General features: G+C 43.2%; 1 protein-coding gene across 4 annotated transcripts in view; it reads right to left on the bottom strand.

Annotated features, from left to right (window-relative positions):
* The window catches only part of LOC118393678 (activating molecule in BECN1-regulated autophagy protein 1A-like), a 134,690-nt gene that overhangs the window by 30,848 nt on the left and 78,843 nt on the right, over positions 1-24,999 (bottom strand). For 3 of the 4 annotated variants that reach the window (XM_035786638.2, XM_035786636.2, XM_035786637.2), the window contains exons 16-19: positions 24,221-24,331; positions 23,704-23,900; positions 14,346-14,480; positions 8,236-12,220 (exon numbers count right to left, since the gene is read on the bottom strand). In XM_035786638.2, the coding sequence (XP_035642531.1) occupies positions 11,586-12,220; positions 14,346-14,480; positions 23,704-23,900; positions 24,221-24,331 (1,078 nt within the window). In that variant the 3' untranslated portion in view covers positions 8,236-11,585. Of the gene's footprint in view, positions 1-8,235; positions 12,221-14,345; positions 14,481-23,703; positions 23,901-24,220; positions 24,332-24,999 lie in introns of those variants that run through there. The other variant, XM_052461997.1, reaches the window with a different exon arrangement.

Raw genomic sequence — 24,999 nt, 5'->3', positions numbered from 1 at the left:
CATTCAAGCTTCTGGGAAAAAGCTGCATCAATTATGACAAAGGCCTACCTTCAAACTCAGTGCCTATTTACTCGACATCATGGTAAAATCTAAAGAAATCAGCCAAGACGTCAGAAAGAAAATTGTAGATCTTTGGGAGCAATTTCCAAACGCCTGAAGGTACCACATTCATGTACAAACAATAGTACGCAAGTATAAACACCATGGGACCACGCAGCCGTCATACCGCTCAGGAAGGAGATGCGTTCTGTCTCCTAGAGATGAACGTACTTTGGTGCGAAAAGTGCAAATCAATCTCAGAACAACAGCAAAGGACCTTGTGAAGATGCTGGAGGAAACAGGTACAAAATCATCTATATCCACAGTAAAACGAGTCCTATATCGACATAACCTGAAAGGCCGCTCAGCAAGGAAGAAGCCACTGCTCCAAAACCGCCATAAAAAAATCCAGACTACGGTTTGCAACTGCACATGGGGACAAAGATGGTACTTTTTGGAGAAATGTCCTCTGGTCTGATGAAACAAAAATAGAACTGTTTGGCCATAATGACCATCGTTATGTTTGGAGAAAATAGGGGGAGACTTGCAAGCCGAAGAACACCATCCCAACCGTGAAGCACGGGGGTGGCAGCATCATGTTGTGGGGGTGCTTTGCTGCAGGAGGGACTGGTGCACATCACAACATAGATGGCATCACGAGGGAGGGAATTATGTGGATATATTGAAGCAACATATCAAGACATCAGTCAGGAAGTTAAAGCTTGGTCGCAAACGGGTCATCCAAATGGACAATGACCCCAAGCATACTTCCAAAGTTGTGGCAAAATGGCTTAAGGACAACAAAGTCAAGGTATTGGAGTAGCCATCACAAAGCCCTGACCTCAATCCTATAGAACATTTGTGGGCAGAACTGAAAAAGCGTGTGCGAGCAAGGAGGCCAACAAATCTGACTCAGTTACACCAGCTCAGTCAGGAGGAATGGGCCAGGAATGGGAAGCTTGTGGAAGGATACCCGAAACGTTGGACCCAAGTTAAACAATTTAAAGGCAATGCTACCAAATACGAATTGAGTGTATGTAACCCACTGGGAATGTGATGAAAGAAATAAAAGCTGAAATAAATCATTCTCTCTACTATTATTCTGACATTTCACTTTCTTAAAATAAAGCGGTGATCCTAACTGACCAAAGACAGGGAATTGTGAAAAACTGAGGTTAAATGTATTTAGCTAAGGTGTATGTAAACTTCCGACTTCAACTGTAGTCAATCACATTCACAAAAACATTATTACACAATCATTTCACTCCTTGCTTGGACTAACTCATTCTTATCTCTTTTGGCTAACTATGCACTGTGTTGTGTTATTGTTTTTTTTTGTCTTCCCAGTAAATCCTGTCCTGCACTGGTCAAGCCTCTGAACATCTCAACTCATGCCCTCATTCAAGCACTGCTGTGATCCCTTTCCAACTGTGTAAGTAGCCTTCTCTTTCCCCATAATATTGTACTGTAAATGTCTTTATGAAACGTTAAAATAGTCTTTGACGATTTTTGGAACACACTTTGTCATCTCCATGCGATCCACGCCTATACCGTGGGTCGCCCATCCTCTTCAATTTTTCAAGTCTATGTACCAGTCTCCACTGGTACATAGCATGCTCTACCCCTGTTATTGTTGCACAATAACCTTCATTTCTTCAGCACCAATGTATGACAGTGATTATGATTTGTGCTTTGTGTCCTTTTATTACGTACAGTAATTCATACCACAATAAAACACACTTATTACATCAAAATCACAATGTGAAGCTAGAGGGAATATTGACTAATTTAACAAAGCAGATAAACTTGAATGCATAGGAGAGAGAGAATAAGATAATGGACCTCTACTCTCAACAGACCATTAACAATTAATTTCACCAAAAACCTCAGTGTTCTGTGATAGTTAATGTATTCGGAAGATAACAATGATTCAGCAGATCAGTATGAGAGGGTTTTGCTGTATCATATTTTACTGCTCCTTGTGGTGTGAGGACAATGAAAATGGAAATATTAATTTCCACACAGTTTGCTGCCTCAGTGTCTTTAGATATTTTTGTCAGATGTTACTATGGAATAGTGAAGTATAATTACAAGCATTTCACAAGTGTAAAAGGCTTTTATTGACAATTACATCAGCATGACAGAGTGATCTCCAGCCTTGTCCTCGTCAACACTCACACCTGTGTTAACGAGAGAATCACTGACATGTCAGTTGGTCCTTTTGTGGCAGGGCTGAAATGCAGTGGACATTTATTTTTTGGGGGATTCAGTTAATTTGCATGGCAAAGAGGGACTTTGCAATTAATTGCAATTCATCTGACCAATCTTCATAACATTCTGGAGTATATGCAAATTGCCATCATACAAACTGAGGCAGCGGACTGTGAAAACGAATGTGTCATCCTCAAAACTTTTGGCCACGACTGTAGTTTTAGTAGACATTTAGCGGTGCAGCTTTTACAGCATTTTTTCTTCTTCCAGCATTAACATAGCTGCACTGAAGCCAGATGGTGTGTGTGTGTGTGTTTGTTTCTAGGACAAACTCCACACCCATTTAAAAGTCCTAAAGCGGATTTCTGTCTTCATGTTTACTCTGATAAAAAAAAAAGGTGCCCCAATTTAACCAGAAGCGGAGTATTTAGGAGCTGGGACAGTGCTGATATTTTTTGCATCAAGCTTTTTTTGTTTTTGCAACAGTTAATTCATTATGAGGGGATCCGAGTCTAAAAGACAGTCAAGCACTTTGTGGTCTCCATAGTCTTCCTGTGAAATTTGTACATTGGCCTAATTTGTTATTTGCGCATGTGGTGATGCACGATTATATGCATGAACTTGTTAAAGATACGTCACACACATCGATTACTAAAGTAGTGCAAGTACCTGGTGTCTTTACAGACACGCAAAGTGAAGAGTTCACCCGAACGTCCCCAGGCCCCACTTATGGAGTGGTGGAGTATGGGTAATGGCTTTCTTTTTCCATACCACCTCTGAGGACACCAGTCATCCATCCTGCTACCCTCTCTCCTGAACGGTAGGTGCACTCCTAGAACTGCCTCTCACCAAATTGGATTAATTAAAAGCATTGCTTTGAAGTGACAGGGCCTCTATAACACTGAAGTGCCAGGCTCTTATTCACAGGAGACACGGCAGGGGGGCGGAGGGGCATGCAGAAATAATGGGAGTGGAGAGACCATGGGTGGGGTGATGAGAGGGAGGAAAGAGAGCATCTGTAGAACAGAGTGGGGGGAGGTGGGAAGGAAGAGGGCGAGGGAGGGAGAAGAAAAACTTGGCTGGAGAGAGCAACAGGGAAAGGAGGCAAACAAAAGAAGAAAGGAAATAAAAGTGGGAGGCCTTTTCTCTCTTCCTCTCCTAAATACATCTTACTTTGTGGCAGTATTTCCCCAGAGCACCTGACATACAATTAAACACATCGACTCCCCCACTGAAGCCTCTCCTCGTCAAGAACATGAGCAGCCACTGCAGATGGACCGCAACTCAAGAGTTGGACTCCTGGGAGAACATTTTGGGGCTGGAAGGTGGCTACTGCAACAAGAGTGCTGTAACTTAAGCTCTAGCATCCAATTAGTTCCGCCACCTATCGGACTGAATATTCTGATGATTGCGCTGGGTCAGAGGCTAGTCTGTGTAGGTGCTTAAGAGGGAGTATCCATTCACAGAGGAGTATACTGTAGTTATGTAAGTTCTCTGTTCTGTGCCTACTCCACCTCAGCAACATTGACAGGGGCAAAGGGAGGGATTGTATGGGCAATCAGACTGGCCCTGTAGCCAACCACTTGCTCAGCTGTGCCAGGTCCTAGGTCAGTCCCAGCAGCACTCTCTAGTGTAATTTATGAAGTTAAGTGCAATGCTTTCATCAATTTCAGTTCTAATTTCTATCCATTTACACTGTTACGTAATTATCTCAGTTAATATAGAGGCACGGCTTTGTTTGTTTGTTTTCCCCCTACCTCTTTGCACCGGTCTGAATCGTCATCTCTAGTATAAACACATACACCTTCAGTTGATCAGGTGGACCAACACTAGATAAAGCTCAACCTCTAAACCCCCAGGGCATCCATGTGTCAGATCATTGTGGGACCTTTTGATCAGATCTGATACAGCAGAGCAGTGAGGAATCCAATGATTCGGTTGATTTTATATCTCCCCTGGGTTAAGAAAATATGAATAATTCAGCAGATTAAAAATGGTTATCCTTTTTTTTTTTTTTTTTTTTACAAATAAGGATGCAGTTTCATGATAAAAAAAACTTCATTCTCAAGAAGCAAAAGATTCTGGAAGACATGAAAACCCCCAAGCGGAAAACAATCCTAATATTTGTTCATTTTGATTGCTCTCGTTATTTTTGCTCAAGGCCTGGCTTTGCTGGCCAAAAGTGAGTATTTCTGTAGGAGGGGATGTGGGTTGTTTACCAGAACCATTTGCCATGAATAAACCCACAAAGATGTGATAAAAATAAAAGGGAGGAAGCAAAAATATCCGTAGAAAGATCATTATTTCCATCCAATGTTACCACTAGGTCCAAGCTCTCAAGAGTAGGAGGTCAGTCTTGAAGATCCTGTGCACAGTATTCTGTACTGTGAACATGACTGCCCCCAATGACATTGTATTGTTCAAATTACTGAATACAAAATGTTCCAGGATTATAAAGAGCTGGCAGGATATGTTGCTGTTATGCAATCAATTAATGCATTATTTATAAGACAAATTCTTCTCATACTGTAAAATAGCAAGAGGGAGAGACTGACAAGGTTTCAAACCAGTCATAACAGCTCACCATGTAAAATAACCACTTCTTACCAGCACAGTGGAAGAAAAATGTATGATATCATCTTTCACCCTTGAGAGAATAAAAAAAGAAAGAAAAATGTATTGTTTCAGGTTTTACATTTGTATTTTTATTTGTTTATGGTCAACATATATTTTCTAGGATCTTTGGTGTTCTCACAGCACTTAGTTGCACATCGACTACTGCATTTTACCCTTTAAAGTAGATCGAAAACCCTTCAAATCACAATCTCCTACAACAACAAAAGCAGGTCCACTGAAGACACTTCCTTGTTGAGTTCACGTACACTCAGCAGATCACACACTGATACATGTGAGAAAAAGACACTATGGTGAGTCAGTGACAACAGAACAAATACACTCGTGACCTTTAGGATTTTCCATAAAGTAATCGTTTAGGAAACTAATTTTATAAAACACATTTCTGACTTACAAATATATATAAAAAATAAAATAAACAGATTTGATCCAAATTTCAATCATATCCACAAGGTCACAGACATTTTTATTCTGAAGCACAAACATGTGATTATCACCTGTACGAACATATTGCAGTGTAATGTCTTTACAATGATTTTGAGATGATCTGTGAACAGTTGTGCAGTTTGATTATTGTTGTGTGGTCAGTGTAAAGCAGTATAACTAAATCTGTTGAGTATGTCATGTGATTACATATTGCCCTTAAATTGCACAGAAAATAAAAACCCTGGAAGTCTCAAAACGTCCTTGGCTGTGGAAAGTGATCGGTAGAAAATCTAGAGAACTATATGTGGAGATTTCTACTGTATAAACTGTAGTTACACTATTTAACTGTGGTCTTGATTGAATTGATACACAAGCTGCTGATTGTTGTATGTTGGTGAACAGAGTAATAAAAAGCACAGATAGAAGGTGAAAGCTGAAACCGATGAGCTTATCTAACACAATGCTGTATGAGGATCAAGGTGGCCAAATCCAATGCTGCCGTTTCGCTCACTGTTTTTCTCCCACATTAAAACCCAGCAGGACTGGAACCCACAGGGATCAGCATTCAGCTCTACTGCTCAATTTCTCTTCATCTCACCCAACAGTCACCACGAAGCCACTAAGCTCCTGCCTTCTGTTTAAAAACCCATCCTTTCCATTATCCTCCTGACCAACAGGACACTAGAATGCAGTCAATCATATCCTCTTCAAATACAACAGAAAACAGTCAATTCCACAAGTTCAAAAACCAAAAACAACAAAAACATGAAATGAGAGTGCTCAAAAAGAAATCAAAGGGGAAACAAAAGAAAAAACTGTGTCAGCTGTCTGCTCCAGTTTCCAAAGGGGAGGGGGATCTTTTCAGGAGCAGAGAGTCTGACAGATCTGGGTTAGTCTGAACCATTCTGATGCCTGATGGGTCTCTTGGTTTGTCTGTTGCAAACACTGTATCCCATTCCACCCCTTCTACTCCTACCCAGACCACTCCGATATCCCAAGTCCAAGTGCCGTAAATAAGCCTCGGGCCTTCTGCTCTTTCCAGGGTCGACAGTTAGAAGTGGTTGTAAACTGATTATTTGTTGTAGAAATTCAGAAGGATATTGTGTCTCATAGATCAAACGCTAACATTAAACACATTCAGGCTCAAACAACAAGCATATATTTGTCCAAATCTAATTTCACTCAGACTCTGACGCTATGAGGGGTAATCTAGTATTTACCGTAACCTTACAGGAGTCATTACAAGCCATAATGGGACCCCTTAATTGAGGACAAATTAAAATGAAGATTGGCATTGTAGAAGTGAATGGTCAGTCAATACAGTATAGGAAAACACTGGGAAGATATAACAATTTCACAATAGGATAAACAATGAACAACAAAATATATTTATCTTTTTTGACAATGAAAAATTCTGAAAATGTTTGTAGTAAGATCAGCATATGAACCGACAAATGGTGCATTGATCTCCTAGAAGTGATCTGAACAACAGTGACGGACAGTTGCTGCGGCAAGGATCACATGACTATTGCAACTGGTGAGTTTATATGAAAAAATATGATCAACCTTACACTATGGCTTAAATTGGCATATCTTCCTCGAGAACCATTATCTTTAAAACATGAATAAACTCAACAGACACAATCACAATATACTTTTGAGAGAGCGATAAGCACTGCCAGTTGGCTGGACCAACAGTGGCTGAGAGACAAAAACCTGTTCGTAATGCAATTACTTTTCACATCAAAAGATCAAAAAAGTAACCCAATCACCATGGAGCTGCAGTAAGCTGTTCCAAATTCATTAATTCAACACAGTTTATTTCACTGTCAAAACCCACCACCTTGCTAGGAAAAACAATAAATAAAATGTACATTTTTTAAAATGCAGATTACTGCTGATTGGCAAACCAATTTTAAAAAGGACTAAGACCTGACAAAGCTGTTTGAAGGACAAAGTCCATTCAACCTAGAGAGCTTTGCCCCTGTGGTGACTCGGAATGCTATACGCATCATCACCCCTGTGCACCTCCGACTGCCTCTCTGTCACAACAACAACAACCCTCAAGGCACCCGGGGCAGCTAGTGGGAGTCAAACTGGCCATTTTAAAGAGAGCCTTCTGGATGTACAACACATTATGTAGTATCTCCTTTTTTCAAATTCCAGTTAGCCTTAGATGACTGGGCTCAACATACCACAGTGGATCTAGAGAAGGAATCCTACTGTATAAAAGACAACCGCCACAAGTCATGGGGTGACAGTTTGACAGCATAGAAGAGTTACACCATTGCCAAAATGCTTCACTTCAAATACTTGGCACAGCATGTGGGTGTTTTCAAGACAAGTTTGGGAAGTTATGAGGCTGCGGATCTAGGGCTGATGATCTAAATGCCGGTAGCACATGTGTACTAAACCCTGTTATTATTAAATCAAGCTTTGAAATACAAGTAATCATGATGAATGTTAGTTTTCCTTTATGGAACAGATGAACCATTGTTGCACACACATCCAACTGCATACTGAACACCTGATACAGGCATTACACTGGGGAGGAAAGGGTAATGGTATTATCTGGCAACTCCCTGGTAGCAACATCTTGTAATGCTACTCGGTTTGGCTTAATATACGATAAATCTTGAATATCGGCAATATTTGCCATCAACGATATGGTTGAGATATTGTGACACGCTAGACCAGTGGTTCCCAAACTTTTTTATAGTCCCGTACCCCTTCAAACATTCAACCTCCAGCTGCGTAGCCCCTCTAGCACCAGGGTCAGCGCACTCTCAAATGTTGTGTTTTACCATCATTGTATGCCTGCCTGCCACACACACTACACAATACATTTATTAAACATAAGAATGAGCGTGAGTTTGTGTCACAACGCGGCTCGTGGGAAGTGACAAAAAGCTCTTAGGGCACAAATAATAATCAAAAATGTTGCTCTTTATTTAGCCATCTTACATATAAAACCTTATTTGTTCATCAAAAAGTGTAAAGAACTCACCACAGGTTAATGAGAAGGGTGTGCTTGAAAGGATGCCCATAACTCTGCAATGTTGGATTGTATTGGAGAGTCTCAATCTTAAATCATTTTCCACACACAGCCTGTGCCTGTATTTAGTTTTCATGCTAGTGAGGGCCGAAAATCCACTCTCACATAGGTACGTGGTTGCAAAGGGCACCAGTGTCTTAACAGCACGATTTGCCAAGGCAAGAAACTCTGAGCACAGCCCTATCCAGAAATCTGGCAGTGACTTCTGATTAAATTTATATTTTCACAGAACCACTTGTTGCAATTTCGATGAGGCTCTCTTGTTCAGATATCAGATAGTGGACTGAATGCAGGGCATGAAAGGGATAACGAATCCAGTTGTTTGTATCGTCCATTTCGGGAAAGTACCTGCGTAATTGCGCACCCAGCTCACTTAGGTGCTTCGCTATATCACATTTGACCTTGTCTGTAAGCTTGAGTTCATTTGCACACAAAAAATCATACAATGATGGAAATACTTGTGTATTGTCCTTGTTAATGCAGAGAGAAAAAAGCTCCAACTTTTTAATCATAGCCTCCATTTTGTCCTGCACATTGAATATAGTTGCAGAGAGTCCCTGTAATCCTAGATTCAGATCATTCAGGTGATAAAAAACATCACTCCGATAGGCCAGTCGTGTGAGAAACCCGTCATCATGCAAACGTTCAGACAAGTGAAAATTATGGTCAGTAAAGAAAAATGTAAGCTTGTCAGTACTTTGCCCCTTGATAACCCGCTCACCTCTGTATTTTGACATGGTCGCTGCCCATATCATTGCATAATGCAGAAAATACACGAGAGTTCAGGGGCCTTGCTTTAACAAAGTTAACCATTTTCACTGTGGTGTCCAAAACGTCTTTCAAAACAGTCAGGCATTCCCTTGGCAGCAAGAGACTACCGGTGGATGCTGCAGTGTACCCAAGTGGCGTCGGGAGCAACTGCTTGCACGCGCGTTACCACTCCACTATGTCTACCTGTCATGGCTTTTGCTACATGAGTACAGATACCAACACATCTTGACCACTAAAGCCATGTTGTCCTGGTTTCCAGTGGTTTGCACAAGAGGATGTCTTCCTTAATTGACCCCCCATAAACGTAACGGACATATAACAGGAGCTGTGCCAGGCCCGCCACTTCTGTTGACTCATCCAGCTGTAATGCATATAATTCACTGGCTTGTATTCCGAAGAAGTAATTGCTTCAAAACAATGCCATGTCACTGATGCGTTGTGAAACAGTGAATGTTTGACGAAGTCATTGTCAGTATAGTTTGTTTTGGGCCTTTTCCCCCAGCATTGTCCCACCCATATCCGCGGCAGCAGGAAGAATTAAGTCCTCCACAATAGTATGGGGCTTGCCTGTCCTAGCCACTTGGTAGCTCACAATATAAGACACTTCTAGACCCTTCCTATTAATGTACCTGTTGCTTTTATACATGTCTTACCACTTGAACGTCGTCTTGATTCTCGCTCGAAAAACTCCCGTGGCTTATTTTTCAAATGGTCATGTTTCGTTTCTAAATCTATGCGCAAGAGAGTGAAGGTTTCCCGCGAGAGAGTAACGTTTAATGTGATTGGATGTTAAGTATTTGACTAGGCTACCTGCATTTGACATTGTGTTGTCATTTCGCTCAACACTAGATGGTTTAATTGTATTTTTGGCAGTGAAACGAGGCTACTCAAGCGAGAGAGAAAAAACTCACCTAAATGTATAGCCCCGCTGGAAAATATAAATGTACTGTTTGAAAATGTGAGAAAAAAATGTTTTAAATAAAAAAACGATTAGGGGGCCTCCCGGGTGGCGCAGTGGTTAAAGGTGCTGCACTGCAGTGCCAGCTGTGCCATCAGAGACTCTGGGTTTGCGCCCAGGCTCTGTCGTAACCGGCCGCGATCGGGAGGTCCATGGGGCGACGTACAATTGGCCTAGCGTCGTCCGGGTTAGGGAGGGCTTGGCCGGTAGGGATGTCCTTGTCTCATCGCACACCAGCGACTCCTGTGGCTGGCCGGGCGCAGTGCGCACTAACCAAGGTTGCCAGGTGCACGGTGTTTCCTCCGACACATTGGTGGGGCTGGCTTCCGGGTTGGATGCGCGCTGTGCTAAGAAGCAGTGCGGCTTGGTTGGGTTGTGTCTCTGAGGACGGATGACTTTCAACCTTCAACTCACCCGAGCCTGTACGGTAGTTGTAGCGATGAGACAAGACAGTAGCTACTAAAAACAATTGGATACCACGAAATTGGGGAGAAAAAGGGGTAATAAAAAATAAATAAAAAACGATTAGGTTCTCCTGACGGCATTGAGCGTACCCTAATAGAACTTTCCAAATCAAAAACGGGCAGTTCATCAGTCAGGCAGTATCAATGTCTTCAAAATAAGTCTAAATGAGAAGGTGATTATGATATCATAAATAAGCAAAAAAATGATAAGTCTGGAATTATTTTGTCATGAACAGCGCACGGCGATAATAACGAACATCGCTCGTATTTGGAATAGCATGTTGTGGATGTGGGCTCCCTAAATTCTACTCTGTAATGTAATGCTGCTCTCCCATGTAGTACAATAGATTCATAGTTATCTTGGGTCAACTACATCTTTGCAAACCACTAATCCACCATGACGACTAGAATGAAACGTTTTGTAACTACCACGGGTGACATAGAACATCCTCTCTCACACACACAATAAATGTAACTTATAGACAGAATCATCCAGTTTCACAATCAAATTGTACCAATGTGATTGGTTAATAAAATGTGCTTCTACGATACCAGCATCTTGCTAATAGTGAGCAAGGGGCAGAGTCCTAACACGTTTTCAAGAACGTTGCAATTTGATCATGGAATTTGGTCCCAGGTGGCTTTCGACAACCACCGATCTGAACCCTGATTGTAAAAGAGTCATTCAGGTCCACCTCTCTCCAATGGAATGGTCAAACTGTAGCTTTGGATTCTTGCTCTCAATGAGGCAATGACAAAAAAGTATGAAAGTGGTCAGGGAACGCAAAGGAACACCACATCCAAGAAAGAGACTGAGCCTAATCCTAGGTTGAAGGTAGGTCTCATCCAGCCTACTATTGGATAGAAAACTGAACAGGCAATGGAGGAGTGGGATGAAGTTTTAAGTGCCAAATTTCAATGTCGGGATTCGAAAGCCTCCAGAAAAACCAGTAGTCAATATAATAAGGCTAGACGGAGGAGACTCTTCTAGGTAGAGATCAGATGCGTATGGAAAGCACATGACAATCTATCGACTGTAGGGGTCTCCATGGTAACTGGCGCTGAAGTTGTTGTCAAGAGGGGAGACAACAGGGGACAGGGTTGAAGAAGAGGAGGAGGAAGCTGAGGGCAAGTGTAGATCTAGATCATCGACAAGTCCCACACCCTCAAACGCATCGTCTGTGTCCATAGGGGTCCCATCGGCCCCCTCCTCCACCCCAATTGGCCCCTGAGGGCTGAGATGAGAAGAGACTGTGATGTACTGGGAGGGGAGAGGTGCTACTGTTCGACTATGGGCCCCAGAGGGCTCTAACAGGAATCCTGAGCTCTCGCCCAGCTGCATGCTGTGGTGGGTCAGAATACGAGAGGTGGGCTCTGTGAACGACAGAGTGCCGCGGTGGGACGGAGAGAAGGACGTCCAACCACCTCCATCAAGACCCTGACCCCTGCCCTGAGTGTCTCTGCCCCCATCCTGAGCCTCTGTCCCAGTCTGGGAGCCGCGGTGGATGCGGTGGCTAACGATGATGTTGTTACCGAAGCTACCCATGGAGGCCATGGTGGTGCTCTGCTCCCTCTGGACCACGGCCGTCATACCACCCTCGGCAATCAGCCTTCGAAGCCGAGAAACGGCATCCTCCCCACTGCCCTGCTCTTGAGATTCCCCTGGGAAGAGGAGGAAAAGACAAGGAGAGCTTTGTAAAACATACAGTAGGAACAGTTTCAATAGGTTGTAGTTGGTCACTTGGTTCCATTCACTTCCTCAATGTTGGATTTACTTTGCAATGTTCTACTTACTCAACATGTTGTTTGCACCGAAACTACAATACACACATGAAAAACAAAAACAATTTCCACTTCTACACAGATGCATGTCCTCTGCTTGGCGGTTGAGAAACTCCCTCCATAAATGTAACCAGACTGTATAAACTATTTGAGGGAAGCTGGAAGTGGCAAGCATGACGTGATCGAAGTGGGCCTCTTCTCTGCGATTTGGCACGGCACGGTGATATCTGCGTTAGCCCTAGCGCTAGCCCTAATGAAGCCCACATTACCTGACAAGGGAAGAATATAGTTACTTACAAGGCTGGCTAAATGTCTTAAGTGTCCAACTAGCCTGGATTAAGCCAGTCCTAAAACAGCATTACCAGTCTGCTCTAGCATCCAGCTCCTGCTATAATACCACATACTGTAATCATATTACCCAGGCAGTTGCTGTTGGTGTAGAGTTCAACTTATCCCAATCACCTACTGAAAGGAAATCAAATATTATTTTACGAGCTTAAAAAAATATATTAAGCAACATCTCGGAGGAAGTGCAGCCAAATATACCTTTGAAACTAGACAGCTGTGTACTGTAACATCAGTGAAGTATGAACATGGGGCAACTCAGTGTTACATCTACCTGTCAAGTACACCTAGTTATTTGGCTTTGCCACAACATGATTGGCTGTTTATACCCATACGTACATTTTTTATATTCCTCTACAGGCAAAATAAAATGTATATGAAGGTTGCTGAGGGAACGTCAAGAGCCTAAATGTTTTGCAATCGCACTTAATGTGATGCGGAGAATGAAAATGAGAGAGTCAGGAGGCGGTCCTCTAGCGATGCACATGGAGAAGCCAGACTGACAGATCAGAGTGCTGTGTGTTATCCGTCAGTCACCAACTCTCCTGGGACTCCGCAAAGAAATTCACAATGTCATTTGTGTTAAAAACAAAGCCACAGTCAGAAGCACACAGACAGAGGAGGGAAAAAACAATGGCAGTACTGTAAGGTGGAAACATGGCAACTTAAGCATCTAAAACTTCAGGCATTCGGGATATGAACATAGTGCTTAAAAAAAAAAAAAACATTATTGTACTTATGGCTGTCCCTTCTACTGAAAACAGGAGGTAACTGCATCTGTTTGTCAGGCACTTAAGTAGTTGGAGAACGAAATGTGTCAATTTGGAGGAGTAAAAACAGGCTGTATGTATGTTGTTCTTCATTTGAATTGGGCTCCAAGCAACCATAAAAGTTTATGAACAACGGTATTATACCGTTAATCAGCAGAATACCACTGGGTGTGCCAGCAGGACAGTGGCCCTGGCAGTTATATTATTCTTATGGATGAGGCTACAACTGTACATTGGAAAAACATTCAAAAAGAGCTACTGCTTACTATGTCCAATATCATAATCACCACCTTTATTTTTCACACCACGTTTGCTGGCAACAGTCATATCCACTCCACAGTATATGGCTACTGTATTCAATACACAAATTACGATAACTTGTGGTTATAGAACACAAATTGTCGTACACGTGTGTGCGCACGTCGACAACTAGGCTGTAATAATCCCAGCCATAATAATGCTCTGCTGCCCCTACAAGGGAGAGGCACTTAATGAAGGGGGGAATATGAGGAAGGAGGCCCCCCCCCATTTCCTCCAACCCAGAGATAAGGAGACAGTGAGTACTGATCATCTCCTCAGACGAGGACCAAACTCATTTATCACAGTCAACCACTCCCGTGGACTGAATGGTCTTGCTAATGATGGTGGTGGTGGAATGGTGTTGTGATCATAAATATAGAACCGAGAAGACCTCATGATGCGGGTTTTCTTTGGCTCACCTGGAGCTACATTATGTCTCCTATTTGTCAGCTATTTTGCTCTCAGGCAAAGGTTGTCTTGACTTTTAACACTATTTTGTGGCATATAAATGATCCTACAAAAATGCCAGTCAAATTGAGTCTATTTACACTGAGAATCAGGTGTGGAGGAGGACGACCGGATGAGGTTACCTGGGTTAGCCAAGGTGGTGCTGGCCTCTGTGAAGGCCTCGGCTGACTCGCCATCCTCCTGCAGTGTGTGCGGGGGTGTCTCAGGCACCATTTCTGTGCTGCTGCCTGGATGAAGGTCCCTTATGTGTCCACCGACTTGGAGAGGAAGAAAATAAAACACAGCATGTGTTGAGACCTTGTTCGCATCTACTTCAATTTTATATACACTGCTCAAAAAAATAAAGGGAACACTTAAACAACACAATGTAACTCCAAGTCAATCACACTTCTGTGAAACCAAACTGTCCACTTAGGAAGCAACACTGATTGACAATAAATTTCACATGCTGTTGTGCAAATGGAATAGACAACAGGTGGAAATTATAGGCAATTAGCAAGACACCCCCAATAAAGGAGTGGTTCTGCAGGTGGTGACCACAGACCACTTCTCAGTTCCTATGCTTCCTGGCTGATGTTTTGGTCCCTTTTAAATGCTGGCGGTGCTTTCACTCTAGTGGTAGGATGAGACGGAGTCTACAACCCACACAAGTGGCTCAGGAAGTGCAGCTCATCCAGGATGGCACATAAATGCGAGCTGTGGCAAGAAGGTTTGCTGTGTCTGTCAACGTAGTGTTCAGAGCATGGAGGCGCTACCAGGGTACAGGCCACTACATCAGGAGATGTGGAGGAGGCCGCAGGAGGGCAACACAGCCCTGCAAAATGACCTTCAGCAGGCCACAAATGTGCATGTGTCTGCTCAAACAGTCAGAAACAGACTATGAGCGTGGTATGAGGGCCCGACGTCCACAGGTGGGGGTTGTGCTTACAACCCAACACCATGCAGGACGTTTGGCATTTGCCAGAGAACACCAAGAGTGACAAATTCGCCACTGGCGCCCTGTGCTCTTCATAGATGAAAGCAGGTTCACACTGAGCACGTGACAGACGTGACAGTCTGGAGACGCCGTGGAGAACGTTCTGCTGCCGGCAACATCCTCCAGCATGACCGGTTTGGCGGTGGGTCAGTCATGGTGTGGGGTGGCATTTCTTTGGGGGGGGCTGCACAGCCCTCCATGTGCTCGCCAGAGGTAGCCTGACTGCCATTAGTTACCGAGATGAGATCCTCAGACCCCTTGTGAGACCATATGCTGGTGTGGTTGGCCCTGGGTTCCTCCTAATGCAAGACCATGCTAGACCTCATGTGGCTGGAGTGTGTCAGCAGTTCATGCAAGAGGAAGGCATTGATGCTATGGACTGGCCCGCCCGTTCCCCAGACCTGAATCCAATTGAGCACATCTGGGACATCATGTCTCGCTCCATCCACCAACGCCACATTGCACCACAGACTGTCCAGGAGTTGGCGGATGCTTTAGTCCAGGTCTGGGAGGAGATCTCTCAGGAGACCATCCGCCACCTCATCAGGAGCATGCCCAGGCGTTGTAGGGAGGTCATACAGGCACGTGGAGGCCACACACACTACTGAGCCTCATTTTGACTTGTTTTAAGGACATTACATCAAAGTTGGATCAGCCTGTAGTGTGGTTTTCCACTTTAATTTTGAGTGTGACTCCAAATCCAGACCTCCATGGGTTGATAAATTTGATTTCCATTGATCATTTTTGTGTGATTTTGTTGTCAGCACATTCAACTATGTAAAGAAAAAAGCATTTAAGAATATTTCATTCATTCAGATCTAGGATGTGTTATTTTAGTGTTACGTTTATTTTTTGGAGCAGTGTACTTCAGAAAACATGCGTGACTTGGTGACACCAACAGAATCTTATGTTCATTATGTAAGAGAAAAACTACATCCAGTCAGATTACAACTGTTGACCCAGGTAAACATTCAAACTCATTAAAATCCTCCAAAAACAAGCTCATTGTGAATTAAGGGAATTCTTCAAGGTGATCTGTACCAAAAAAAAACATACCTCAAAGAGATACTGGAGATCGGTACTGAGTGTAGTACTCTGTATAATGATATATTTGTAGAAATATAGATTTACTCTGAGTAAATAGAATTTAGGAGAAACCCATTCTATGTTGAACCATATCCCTCAAACATGCTTCCTAAAGAAATGTTTAGTCTCAGTGAGGGGGAGAGGAATCGGATTAGTGCAGTATTTTGTTGCTCCATCTGCAAGGTGGAGAGATGAAAGCCTGCATTGGGTGGCTGCCCGTCTCCCGGTGAGGAGAGTGGGCGAGGAGTGTGTAAAATAAAGCGCTACAACGTCCATCATATGTAGAATTGGACTAGTAAAATGTATTCTCACACCACCAAAATAATGGATATCTGATTGTGACATCAAAAGGTGAATATTGGCATGACTATTTTCACCTCTAGATCCAATCAAACCAGAGACTGACAAGGCTAGGGGATTATACTGAAACTCGTATGGCATCAGGGAATTGGATATAAGACCTGTCAGTGGGTGGCATTCTATCTGACTGTTTGACACCACAAGGCCAGAGGCTGTGAGAGTAGCACTCTCTGTGTCAGTCACCTGTCCACCTGTACACTGAACTGCAGAACCTTTTGAGAGTGGAGGTTTTCCCACAGTAGCTTGACAGACACAAATCCATTTAAGATTTTTGCCTTAGAAGTGATGTCTTCAGTGATGGATTCCACCCATATATCTTAATGACACTTCCTCTTAATAAGTAGATGACAGACAAGCCTTGGTTGGTTAACCACAAAGAAATAAACAATGTACATTACAAAAACTGAACGGGGAAGTTTCAGATCTAAGATGATTCTCATTCAAACCATAAAAATGTAAAATCCCTCACATGTATAACCTGTGTAATTATTACAAGCTTTTCAATAAACAAAGTTTCCATTCATTAAACTGGAGGGGTTTCTTGAGGACCCTGATAGTAAATGCTAAAGTCCTGGGCGTCCAGGACAGGCTACTGTTGATTAGTCAAATATCTAGTCCATATCCCCATCGAACAGCAGGAGGCTCCATTTAAATCATCTTTACGTGGAGTAAGAGAGCATCTCCTTTATTGCTCTGCCCTGTGTCATCTCCCAAGCGTGGCCCATAAATACCGAAGGTGTTGAGGGAAAGTCGCCTCCGTAACGACACGGCCTCTATAGGTACATCAGGAGGACAAGCGCTGAGCATTTCCTATAGTGTCTCTGGCTCTCTCCTCTCTCTCTCTCTCTCTCCGTGGGATCAATTATAACTTGGCTTAATAATGCAACTCAGGTGCTTTAGCTTTATCACTGTCCTGCCAGATTGAGGGTGGCTGATTTACATGACCCCAGCGGGACATTAGGGCTCTCCGAGGTGTGTCGCTGCCTTAATGAAAGCATGTGGGAAGTGTCACCTTGTATTTAACACTCTCCTCTACACAAAACGCAGGGTGTCTGGCTGGCTGGAGGGGACTCAACTCAAACAGAAGATTGGCTAAAGTCACTTTGCCAGGTGGGTGGGTGTAAGAGGTTGCTGGTTGGATTCTTTTTTGGGGATCCTTCAATACAGCGGGCTTTCGGGAATACGCTAAATCAGAATTACTTAACTAAAATTACACATTAGGCCTTACACAAAAGTGAAAGTAAAACACTAGGCAAGAGTTATGCCGAGTGTTCTTTGAGCCAGGTGTTATTTGAAGAACAAAGGCTCGACTGCCAAGGCATAAATACTGTAGGTGTGTAGTGACTCTATAATCATAACATGCGATCATCTTCTCACAACAGTGCTGCTAATCCATTTCAAATGAACACGTCGAGCAATGCTTGAATTACAACTTGCTTAACAAGAGTTGGGCCTGAGGAGTGTGCCGTTACGAATTCAATGCAATGTGCGGAGGCGCGTTCCCAATGCCTGCTCTCTCTCTCCCAACGGCAACACTCCATCAGCCATGCGCTGGAGAGGGCGGCTGAAGAGTCACTTAAGGCATCACAGCCATGGAGATGCCGATTAGTCAAACCAGCCAGCCCACAGTATGAGGATGGATGATTCAGATCCGAATGATACGTAAATATAACTTCCCTTTGCACCAGGCTCATTGTAAAACAGCGCAAACGCAATTGCAGGGTTGTCCATTTGTTGAGGACTATTTATGATGTAATGATTTTGACCTAGTTATTTTTCACACACAGCAATATTATTATGATGAATAAATTCAGGTTTTAATCATTAAAAGCCTTTTCTATGTGATGAGTAATATTAAGCATCCTGATAGTGGTGTTTTGTACCTCCATTTTAGGGGAAAATGGGCAAATACACAACGTCCATCTACCATTCTGAAAACTGCTTGGATAATACACTCAGCAAAAAAAGAAACGTCCCTTTTTCAGGACCCTATCTTTCAAAGATAATTCAGAAAAATCCAAATAACTTCACAGATCTTCATTGTAAAGGGTTTAACAACTGTTTCATATGCTTGTTCAATGAACCATAAACAATTAATGAACATGCACCTGTGGAACGGTTGTTAAGACACTAACAGCTTACAGACGGTAGGCAATTAAGGTCACAGTTATGAAAACTTAGGACACTAAAGAGGCCTTTCTACTGACTCTGAAAAACACCAAAAGAAAGATGCCCAGGGTCCCTGATCATCTGCATGAACGTGCCTTAAGCATGCTGCAAGGAGGCATGAGGACTGCAGATGTCCGTACTGTGAGACGCCAAAGACAGCGCTACAGGGAGACAGGACGGACAGCTGATTGTCCTCGTAGTGGCAGACCACGTGTAACAACACCTGCACAGGATCAGTACAGCCGAACATCACACCTGCGGGACAGGTACAGGATGGCAACAACAACTGACCGAGTTACACCAGGAACGAACAGTCCCTCCATCAGTGCTCAGACTGTCTGTGAGAGGCTGAGAGAGGCTGGACTGAGGGCTTGTAGGTCTGTTGTAAGGCAGGTCCTCACCAGACATCACCGTCAACAACATCGCCTATGGGCACAAAAACCAAACGTCGCTGGACCAGACAAGACTGGCAAAAAGTACTCTTCACTGACGAGTCGCGGTTCTGTCTCACCAGGGGTGATCGTCGGATTCGAATTTATCATTGATGGAATGAGTGTTACACCCAGGCCTGTACTCTGGAGCGGGATCGATTTGGAGGCGGAGGGTCAGTCATGGTCTGGGGCAGTGTGTCACAGCAATCATCGGACTGAGCTTGTTGTCATTGCAGGCAATCTCTGTGCGTTACAGGGAAGACATCCTCCTCCCTCATGTGGTACCCTTCCTGCAGGCTCATCCTGACATGAAAATGCCACCAGCCATACTGCTCGTTCTGTGCGTGGTTTCCTGCAAGACAGGAATGTCAGTGTTCTGCCATGGCCAGCGAATAGCCCGGATCTCAATCCCATTGAGCACATCTGGGACCTGTTGGATCGGAGGGTGAGGGCTAGGGCCATTCCCCCCAGCAATGTATAGGAACTTGCAGGTGCCTTGGTGGAAGAGTGGGGTAACATCTCACAGCAAGAACTGGCAAATCTGGTGCGGTCCATGAGGAGATGCACTGCTGTACTTAATGCAGCTGGTGGCCACACCAGATACTGACTGTTACTTTTTATTTTGATCCCCCCCTTTGTTTAGGGACACATTATTCAATTTCTGTTAGTCACATGTCTGTGGAACTTATTTCAGTTTATGTCTTAGTTGTTGAATCTTATGTTCATTCAAATATTCACACATGTTACATTTGCTGAAAATAAAACAGTTGACAGTGAGCGGACGTTTATTTTTTTGCTGAATTTATATATCAGATAATATTAGATATTATGAAACCTAACTTCAGGTTTGAGTAAGGAAGTAGATCTCTTAGTGTTTCACCTTCTTCAGTGTTTCTTATATATTTGGGCTTCCGAGTGGCGCAGCGGTCTAAGGCACTGCAACTCAGTGCAAGAGGTCAGTCCCTGGTTCGAATCCAGGCTGTATCACATCCGGCCGTGATTGGGAGTCCAATAGGGCGGCACACAATTGGCCCACCGTCGTCAAGGTTTGGCCGTCATTGTAAATAAGAATTGTTAACTGACATGCCTAGTTAAACAAAAGGTTAAATAAAGGTAAAAAAAGAGTCAAGTCTTCAAGAAATAGGCACATTTTCATTGGAGAAATGTGGAGTCTGAGCAGTCAACTTTTGAAGGGCAGCAGGTTGGAGTCAAAGCAATCAACCTTTATTACCATCTAACTCCTGGACACCTGTCAGAGAATCCTCTCATAGCTCAACCTGTATGACAAGGACCATGGCAGAATGAACACACACACACACGGTCAGTGAGGTCAAGTGAGGTACAGTTAGTACACTCCTACATCAAGCACAGTGTCTCTCTATCCCCTTGCTATGCTATATAATCATTATACCAGTCATTGGTACATTAACAACAGAAATAGGGGAGTAGAAACAGATAAATGGTAAGTGCTGGATCCGATTGGATGAAAGGTGAAAGGGCCTTGATTGCAAAGGCTGGGCATGAGAGCCCATTTTCGATTTCTCGCCAGGTGTTTATTGTTTCAATCATTCATTTGTAATTAGTATAATGGAGTTGTGCTAATGCTCTCGCAACATAATGTATTGTGTACAACATTCCAGCTGAGCCAAAATGGACTCTGGTGCTCTGTTTGTGGATATTGACTTCTATGAAATCGAGTCTAAACCCCTTTAGATAGAACCTTATAAAGCCCAGAGACACAAAAGTGTACTATGCAGGTCTTATTTTCTCTGATAGCACTCACGTTCCCAGATGTGCCACATGAAGATACAGTAATGAAAATTATATTTCAGTGCCCCAAGAGACGGGTTTGGACGAGACCCAATATCACAAAATCTATTTCTGTGATCTGTTACTAAGACAGTTAATGCAGAGATGGGGGGTAATTGTTATTGCTATATTACCACTGGGACAACAGACAAGTAATGATCCACTTCACCTGACTTAGGAACCAAGGGCAATTAAGAGGTTTGTGTCTTAAAAGGGCAATTTCACCTCTTTTTTTCTCTTTACTTCACATTGATCATCTCCACCACCACATGTGTGAAAATGCCGCGTTTCTGTTTTGTAGTAAAGAGAGGAAGTATACGTATTTCCAATGACATCATTGATGTGCATCATGTGAATTTAACCAATTATGAGAAGGCATTGCCTACTAATTGGTTGATGATGTCATTGGAAACACCATCTTCCTCTATCTTTTTTGACCCCAAAATATAGAAACGCCACTTTCACATACAGTGTGTTGATGTTGGGGTGGTGCTGGAGATTATGAATATGAAGTTGAAAAATTGTGAAATGTAACTCAAACTAAATGTACCTCTAACTAGCTGTATGGAATGAGGTCAAGGAGGTTGTTCACTGATTGCAATTCGTCTTAAATGCCAAATGAAAAGGATTCCATAAAAAGTTAAATTATGACGCTACTAATTTGCCAGGTTGTATTTCCTGACAGCAACAAGGGTCAAATTCCCCATGAATGAAAAAAAAACTACCATTGTAGAAGTACTGTTGTGTTGTGCAGTAAAATGGAACCCGATTTCTACGGTTCACTCGCTCAATTAATGAAAGTATCATCCTGAAAATTTGACAATTACCCATTTGTGAAAGTCCTTACAATATGCCTGAGGGGAGCCTTGGGCTCTCTGCATATTGTGTTTAGAATATTAAATAGTTCTGGGATTAATTTGGTGATTTAACCAGACTTACCCGTTAAGACTTAACATAGTTGAACAGCTCAGTATTATGAAAACGATGTACGCTGCATTCGGAAAGTATTCAGACCCCTTGACTTTTTCCACATTTTATTAGGTTACAGCCTTATTCTAAACATTTTCCTCAATCCACCCACAATACCCCATAATGACAAAGCAATAAGAGGTTTTTAGATTTTTTTGCTAATTAATTTAAAATAAAAAACTGAAATATCACATTTACATAAGTATTCAGACACATTATTCAGTACTTTGTTAAAGCACAGTTGGCAGCGATTACAGCCTCGAGACTTCTTGGTTATGACGCTACAAGCATGGCACACCTGTATTTGGGGAGTTTCTCCCATTCTTCAGTGCAGATCCTCTCAAGCTCTGTCAGGTTGGATGGGGAGCGTCGCTGCACAGCTATTTCCAGAGATGTCTGATGGGGATCAAGTTTGGGCTCTGGCTGGGCCACTCAAGGACATTCAGAGACTTGTCACGAAGCCACTCCTGCATTGTCTTGGCTGTGCACTTAGGGTCATAGACCTGTAGGAAGTTGAACCTTCACCAGAGTCTGAGGTCCTGTGCACTCTGGAGCAAGTTTTCATCAAGGATCTCTCTGTACTTTGCTCCGTTCATCTTTGCCTCAAATCTGACTAGTCTCTCAGTCCCTGCCGCTGAAACACATCCCCACAGCATGACGCTTGCCACCACCATACTTCACAGTAGAGATGGTGCCAGGATTCCTCCAGACGTGATGCTTGGCATTCAGGCCAAAGAGTTCAATCTTGGTTTCATTAGACCAGAGAATGTTATTTCTCATGGTCTGAGAGTTTTTAGGTGCCTTTTGGCAAACTCCAAGCGGGCTGTCATGTGCCTTTTACTGAGTGGCTTCTGTCTGGCCACTACCATAAAGGCCTGATTGGTGGAGTGCTGCAGAGATGGTTGTCATTCTGGAAGGTTCTCCCATCTCCACAGAAGAACTCTAGAGCTCTGTCTGAGTGACTATCGGGTTCTTGGTCACCTCCCTGACCAAGGCCCTACTCCCCCAATTGCTCAGTTTGGCCAGGTGACCAGCTCTTGGGAAGAGTATTGGTGGTTCCGAACTTCTTCCATTTAAGAATGACGGAGGCCACTGTGTTTTAGGGGACCTTCAATGCTGCATACATTTTTTTGGTACCCTTCCCCAGATCTATGCCTATATACAATCCTGTCTCGGAGCTCTACAGACAACTCCTTCAACCTCATGGTTTGTTTTTTGCTCTGACATGCACTGCCAACCATGGGAGCTGATATAGACAGGTGTGGACATTTCTAAATCATGTCCAATCAATTGAATTTACCACAGGTGGACTCCAAGTTGTAGAAACATCTCAAGGATGATCAATGGAAAAAGGGTGCACCTGAGCTCAATTTCACATCTCATAGCAAAGAGTCTGAATACTTACGTAAATAAAGTATTTCTGTTTTTTCTATTTGTATAAATTAGCAAAACATTTGAAAAGCCTGTTTTGACTTCTTCATTATGGGGTAATAATGTGTGTAGATTGCTACGGATTTTTATTTATTTCATCCATTTTAGAGTAAGTCTGTAAAGTAACAAAATGTGTATGAAGTCAAAGGGTCTGAATACTTTCCAAAGGCATTGTAGATCTAGTAGAGAGGGTAAATACTGGAGGGATTGGGGGGAGAGCGAGATGGGTATAGATATAGGTAGATGTACTGTTTGTTGCTTGGGAGGCCCGGGAGGTGCTGGGAACCTGTGGCTCTTGGTCAGTCTGTGTTTCGGCATTCTGAAGACGTAGGACGGGTGTCTGTGTGCCTTGTGAGGTCACAACGGGGGTAGGGTGACGGGGCTGGAGACCGATGGCGTTCATAAGTCTCATGTCCCTTTCAGACCTCAAGGGGGCCCTGCTGCTCCTGCAAAACACAGCCACATGGCACATGTTGATAAAGGCCACATGGATGTAAGTGTGTGTGTGTATGAGACTAGCGTTGGCATTGCATTTTGTTGAAAATAAAGGTATTGTTGTGAGCAAAAGGGGAGAGTCCAATGTCAACACACAGAACTAGCGTGTAAACACAGTTCAGAGAATGCCTGCTAGACAGGAGACTTTCATATCTCCATTGAAGAAAGAAATTAAAACTACTTGCACATCCCCCTTCTCTGAAAGCCACATATGCCTAACTAGTGTTCTCACACACACCATCCTCAAAGGCCTGCCCCAGCCAATTCTCACCCTGGTCGCTCTCCATCGCGGCTCCCACCGGTACCACTGCCTCGATTGTTGTTGACAGCCAATATGGGCTCACTGTGCTCAGCGGGGCCGTCTCCGTCTGACTGGGCATCTCTAGAGGGGAGAGAGAGGGAGAGAAAGAAACAAAGAGAAGGAAAGAGAGAGGGACATTGTACAATGAGTCATTATTGTCATGTTGTTGCTCATGTTTCATCATTTGGTCATATTTGTATGTTAAATCAGAGAACTAAAAACGTTAAGTTACAATGTTCCACTCGTCATGTCAGACCTATACAGCAGGATATGCTAAAGCTTTCAATAAGTTACAGTATTTCAAACCAATCAAAAAAGGATGTACAGTACAAGCAGACTCCTTACAATGGTCCCCAGCATTAAGATGACAAATCTGTAGTCCCTCATGTTGACTGAGGTAGGTTGTCAGACCTGGATGCATCCACAATTATGATTTAATCTGATAAAAAAAAATCAATTCAGGGCATGCACTCCGGCTATCTTCGGGGTAGAGTATAAATACAATTAAAATAATTGCAGTGGAACAGTTGAGATCGTTTTCATAATACTGCTCTGGTCTGAGAATCTTACCAATAAGTGTCTGTTCAATTGGTGTTGAACCATAAAATAACCTGAAGACCTTCAAATTCATATCGAAAACATTCCTGTCCAGCAGGATTGGATTAAATCGTATGAAGCAGAGACAGAATGGCACTGGAGTTCCATGGTTGCCATGGCACCTAGAGGTAGCCTTGGCATATTAATCCTGC

The sequence above is a fragment of the Oncorhynchus keta genome, chromosome 14 (genome assembly GCF_023373465.1).
Source record: "Oncorhynchus keta strain PuntledgeMale-10-30-2019 chromosome 14, Oket_V2, whole genome shotgun sequence".
In the NCBI taxonomy this organism is placed as follows: Eukaryota; Metazoa; Chordata; class Actinopteri; order Salmoniformes; family Salmonidae; genus Oncorhynchus; species Oncorhynchus keta.
Note: the sequence above shows the minus strand (reverse complement) of the source record. Positions and strands in the feature narration are given on the sequence as shown.